This window comes from Nilaparvata lugens, chromosome 1 (assembly GCF_014356525.2).
Source record: "Nilaparvata lugens isolate BPH chromosome 1, ASM1435652v1, whole genome shotgun sequence".
Taxonomy (NCBI): Eukaryota; Metazoa; Arthropoda; class Insecta; order Hemiptera; family Delphacidae; genus Nilaparvata; species Nilaparvata lugens.
The window spans coordinates 66331787-66338151 of NC_052504.1; the positions used below are offsets into that span (position 1 = coordinate 66331787).

At 32.8% G+C, this 6365-nt stretch overlaps 1 protein-coding gene across 1 annotated transcript in view; it reads left to right on the top strand.

Annotated features, from left to right (window-relative positions):
- LOC111056127 (DNA-directed RNA polymerase, mitochondrial) overlaps positions 1-6137 on the top strand; it is a 43142-nt gene extending 37005 nt beyond the window's left edge. The window contains exons 22-25 of the mRNA XM_039440116.1: positions 250-428; positions 1844-2015; positions 5148-5239; positions 5879-6137. Of these exons, the coding sequence (XP_039296050.1) occupies positions 250-428; positions 1844-2015; positions 5148-5239; positions 5879-6008 (573 nt within the window). The 3' untranslated portion in view covers positions 6009-6137. The remainder of the gene's footprint in view (positions 1-249; positions 429-1843; positions 2016-5147; positions 5240-5878) is intronic.
- Positions 6138-6365: the final 228 nt, after the last annotated feature.

A 6365-nucleotide genomic window follows, 5' to 3' on the forward strand; every position in this document is an offset into this window, starting at 1 on the left:
AAACTTAAATCTGCTTATTGAACATAATTTTTCTGCTTGTTGAAAGATATAACAGAAACTATTGGAAATCAATATATTTCTTATCTCTTTTTTCTCATTTATTACCTATTATGTTTCCATCCATTGTTTTGGATCCAATTATAAAGCTACTTTTCTTTTTCCAATATTCTTATAAATCGGACTTGATAGTGTACGGAATTTACAAATGCAATTGCCATCCATATTATGTAATGAAATTATTGTTCACAGGATTGGTTTACTGAGTGTGCTCGACTGATTTCTCAAATTCGTGGAGAGAACGTGGAGTACGTGACACCCCTGGGCCTCCCAGTTGTGCAGCCCTACACCAGGCACAAGAAAGTTGGAAATGTCAACCTACTTAAAAGACTGGATACTGCCAATGAATATTTTACAGTTGATAAATTCGAGTAAGTAGCTTTTTAAATTTATATTCTTTTTTGTGTCATATCAGTCATTATAAATCCAACATAATATGCAGCTGAGAATCAGAATTGGAATTCCTGTTCGATCTCATTCAAATTATCTATACTTCAGCTTTTGACTTCTTCATCCATCACTCTTGCAACTAACTTTTCTCAAGTTTATCTATCCAGAGTCAAGTATAACTATTTTGTTATTTGACCTATATTTATTTTGGTTAATACTTTCATCTTCGAAGTTTATTAGGAGTTATTTTTTTCATTTTCAAGGAATATATCATAATAATTAGTATTATACTGGAGTTTCTAACACATTGAATGTTTCATGGCTCCAATACTCTCACGTATTGAACGAGCGTAGCAAGTTCCTTCTTTTTAGTAGATGCTCGAGACGTCCGTTTGTAGATTTATTTGTGTGTTCGACGATAGCTTTCTATTGCTTTCATCATACAACTTGAAATGTTCAGCACATATATTTTGAACCATTATACAGATCAAGTTTGTTGGCCAACGAAATTGACGCACTCTAGTACTTTTTGAGGATAATATTGAAAGTGCATTAGAAACAAAATTGTATATTAGTTTATAATCACAAATCAGCTGTAAGCTGGATTATTAATAGCATGCAATGATGCAATATTATTAACTCAAAGCAACTTGAATGTCTTTTGACTTTTCACTGCTTTCAATACAACAACTGACAGAATATCAGCTGCATTTTGAGCGAGTTCTTTAAACCGCGAGGCTCATTGTTATTGATCAAACTATAGCAAAATATAAATGCTTCTAAGCACCTTGTCATGAAGTCACAGTTACGAATTTACACAGTTGAAGCAGCTACGAATTTTAAAAGCCGAAAATTCTACAATAAATTTATTTCTCTTGTAAAAAGTACAAAACAATTCTACTTTTTCACTTGAAGTATTACGCCAACATTAAATAGGACTATTACTATTCATCTCTACATGATTCTAATTTACTATACTACTATGAATTGAGTTTTTCCATTAATTTTATAATCTTGACAAATCAATTCATTGTCTCTAACAACTTGTACAATAAATATTAAACAGTATTTCTTTGTTTTTCCCATTTGATGTTTTTTTACTTTGTTGTTGTCAGGATTTGTTCATCATTATTATTTTAATTTATTGAGAATCTAAATGAAGAATTGTGAATTTAAATTCAACCAAGACATTGGTGTTTATTTCGTTCTTTTATAAATTTAATACAGTAATAATTGTGAATGAATTATCTATCAAAATCTTCAATTAATCAACAACCTTCACCTTTCCAGTATCTTCAACTTTATCTTTCACTTTCAACTTCATTTTTCTAATTGGTATGTTGATGTTGGGAATATTTGCTTAGAAATGACCTACCTGGTTGTGCCTTATTCACAGGAGACCAAATGTAATGAAACAGAAGAACGCATTTCCTCCGAACTTCATTCATTCGCTGGACTCGAGTCACATGATGCTCACCTCACTGCATTGTGAGCAGAGTGGCATCACTTATGTTTCAGTCCACGATTGTTTCTGGACACATCCATGTACCGTTCATATCATGAATAAGGTCATTATCTCTCTTTCTACAAGGTGCGCCAGAAAAACTTACTTATTTGAAAAAATTCAAATAAGTTGAATTGGTCGTGTAGATTGGCAGGAGGGCAGAACGCGCATCTGGAGCGGGAAGTTCTAAAATTTATCCTCCTTCAAGTAAATACTCCGGTCATGCTCCGGTCTAGAGAGCAGCGGGCCTTCGCAGTTGAGAGCCTCTTTTCTAATGGTCGATCACCTTCCGCGCTCGATTTGAAATTCCTCCCCACAGACTCGTTTCTGGCCAAAATTCGATTCTGTCGTGGGTTAACTCATTTCAGGAGTGTGGAAGTGTCGCTAAACCCAGAAATGGACTTCAACAAACCATCAGAACTCCAGAAAATATCGAAAGAGTGAAGCAGTCAGTTGTGCGTTCGGCTCGCAAACACGCAGCTGCTATGGCAATTTCTGACTCCACTGTTCGATGAATTTTCCATGAAGACCTTCAACTTCATCCCTATAAATTGACTGTTCTCCAAGAATTGACTGAACGCGATTTTGTTGCCCGTCAAAATGCATGTGATATGCTGATTGACAACCTGCCTGAAGACGCGGTCATTTGACAAGGCTCATTTCCACATGCATTTCCTCAATTTTCTATTGGTATTTTAAATCCCTGGTTTAAGTCGATCGACCACGGACCATAGCACACCTCAAGAACAACATTCGCGACGCCGTTGCCAACATACCAATTGATATACTACAACGAAATTTCAAAAATAGACTTTATCAGTTTATGTGCAATGGGGGTCGCCATTGGTCTGATGTAATTTTCAAGACTGCATGGAAAAAATTGAGATATTGTGTTCTTATTAAAAAAAAAACAGATTGAAGCAATATCTAAAGAACTTTTGTTTTTATTGACCTTTCAAAAAAGTAAGTTTCTCTGGCGCACCTTGTACAATCAAATAGAATAGAGCAAACTAGTTAAGATTCATCCTTATATGCAATATAAATTGATAAGTAATAAAAAATATCAAATACCATATCTCAAAACTAGAAGGAAAACAAAAACCGAACTACTGAAATATAGACAATAAGGAAGAATATCTCATACTTACGAAGAGGCAAATATTCAAACTCAGCATTATTGTAGAATCATACTTAAAATGTGATTATCCTTTAATATTTTAGTTTCCTGTTATGTGTAATGTATAACTCATTTTTCATGCCTCTTCTTGTTAATACTTGATAGCAGTTGTGGGTTTCTGTTACTTATCAAATTGATTAACTTTGAGTTCGATTAATATTTTATTAAGGAATATTTTACCAAAAATCTAAACACTAGTTTTCCAAACTTTGAAAAACATTTATCCGATATTTTATTTATTAGGAAACATATTTCACAGCCTAAATAGACGCTTTTTTATTGGTAAAAATTCATGGGCGGTTCTCATTCCAATAGCTTAGTGTTCACGATACTATTCTTTCAAAGTATGTATGTTATTCCAATTTTATCTTGATTAGTGAAATATACTTTACTAGAAGTAACTCTTAGTCTGTGTAAAATAAGTTGAGACTTGGCCCTCCATCCAAATAAATTACAAGGTTGCCAATTCGTGTAAAATTGCAACTTTCTCAAATTTCCAATTCAACATCAGAATACCCGATATCCTAGTAGAGCTAAAAAAGTTTCAGGGTTGAAGGATTAAAAGGAATTGAAACTTATATGATAAAATTGGAAACATCGCGAAGATTTGTTTTTCTTTTTAATATCACTTCTTTCAGAATCATTGGGCGTCGTAATGACTAATAATTTTATATCAAATTAACGGGGAGAATGTTTCCTTTCTATTGTTGTCTGGATCATTTTTATCCGATCTAAAATTATTTTTTTATTAATGATTCTGTTCGTCAATGTCGAGTCATTTTGAGCAGAAAACATCAAATTTTCGACATGCTGGAATTATTTTTTATTAATGATTGTGTTCGTCAATGTCGAGTCATTTTGAGCAGAAAACATTAAATTTTCGACATGCTGAAAACTCTTTTGTTTTGAAAGACAACTGGTGGTGAAAGCGAGAAAGTTTCTCAGAAATAATTGGAATTATTTTTTCAATTGTCAAACGTACTCGGAAGAACGTATTTTGGCCTCTAGGGAATTTCAAAGTCAAGGATAGCGAAGAATCGTGTGCCACCATATGCTATCAATAGTTGTGATCAACAAAAACAAAATACAGAATGCTTGAAAAATTCAGAGATTGCAAGCCACATGATTATAAATATAATAGTGAAAATGACAACCTCGCCTCGAATAATCCGAGCAGTGTTTATTACAACCTTTCTAGAGACAATCAGCTGCTTGCGTTTGAAATAATTCAGTCAAATATCTTGTAAATTGCCAGCTTTGAGCATACAATTTTGTACACAATGCATACCATTCAGCCGCTCTCCTAACTTTAAAATACCTTGGAGACCAGAATACGACCTTCCGACTACTTTTGATAATTAAAAAAATAATTTCAATTATTTCTGAGAAACTTTCTCCCTTTCACCACCCACTTATCTTTCGAAACAAAATAGTTTCCAGCATGTCGAAAATTTCATGTTTTCTGCTCGAAATGTCTCGGCATTGACGAACATAATCTTTAATTAAAAATAACTATAGGTCGGATAAAAATGATCCAGACACTAATAGAAAGGAGACATTCTCTTCGTTTATTTGATATAAAATTATTAGTTATTACAACGCCCAATGATTCTGAGAGAAGTGATATTAAAAAGAAAAACAAGTCTTCGCGATGTTTCAATTTTATCATAAAAGTTTAAGTTTATTTCAATCCTTCAACCCTGAAACTTTTTTAGCTCTACTAGGATATCTGGTATGGTATTCTACATCCAATTCTGACGTTGAATTGGAAATTTGAGAAAGTTGCAATTTTGCACGAATTGGCAACCTTGTAATTTCTTTGTATGGAGGGCCAAGTCTCAACTTATTTTACACAGACTATAATTGCTTATTTGCGTCATCATTTCTAATTAATTTGATAAGGCTTTCGAGTTAGAGTGGTACAGAGGACTAAAAAGTCTTCCCAATAAATAATATTTTCATTTTTCAATAGAATACTTCATGAATTTCAGTTTTAATATAATTTTATATGTTCAACAGATTTGTAGAGAGCAATTCGTGGCCTTACACTCAGAACCGATTCTTGAAGATCTTTCAAATTTTCTGATGGATAAATTTGGATATTCAGACGAGTGAGTACTTGATTATTTGTACATAAATTGATCTTTAAATTTGATCATAATCCAAAAGGCTGCTAATAATGTTTGAAGTGACTTTAATAATCATGACATGTAATCTCCTCGTAGATTATCCACGAAAACTCTGTACTTCGATTTTACCAGTTCTGCTAATTATCAGTTATATGAGTTTTCAAATGTATTTCCTATAGTTCGAAACCCTTCTGAAACTGTAGGTCCATTCATCTCTCACAAATGATCTTAAACTTGATTAATCTTTTTGGCTTAGTACATCTATCCACGGTCAAGTGGAGCTTCAAACGTTACGGAAAAACATTATATTCTTTTGTTGCGAGATAGGCTTTTACTGAAGTATGAATGAGCAACTAGCCTACCAGTTGAAATAAATGCATGTTTTAGAATTTACATTTAGAAATTATGTGACATGACGATTCAAATGTCGAATCATTAATCATTTTCCATATCTTTTCTCTATTAATCTCCAAAAACTTATCTCTTTCATTGAATTAAGAAAGTATATCTACATTACTACATTTATCTGCAGCATAGATATGTGTTTCTGAAGAAGCTTCTAGAGACATGGAGAGTCCTTTATAGCTATGAAACCTTTATTCCACTTTTATTTATTTTCAGTGAGTTATCGGATGCAAGAAGCAAGGTGAAATCAACAAAAGAGAGAGTCAACTCGGTCCTGCAGCAACTTCCACACACCGGTGATTTCAACTTAGAAAATGTTCTAAACTCTACTTACTTTTTCAGCTAGTATTATAGTAGTTTAGTTCATAAAATTTAATCAAACCTTAGTGTGATATTAGAGTTTATTATTCGCTTACTCTTATTCATGTCTTTTAAAATTAATGATCACAAAAATAAACATTTTTTATGGATCAAACTTTCATTGTGTATTAGCAATCCATTCCAGTTTTTTGTATTGATATTTTGCTCTGGAACTAGTTTTCTCATCAGTATACCTGATGATATTTGACATTATCAAGTACTGATAGAAAGTTTGTTCAATTCTTATTTAGATAGGACGTAAATAACGATTAAAATCTGTCCTTCCTGAGGACATGCAGGAGGACAAATCGCTTCTGCAATCAACAATAATTCATCGCTCTGT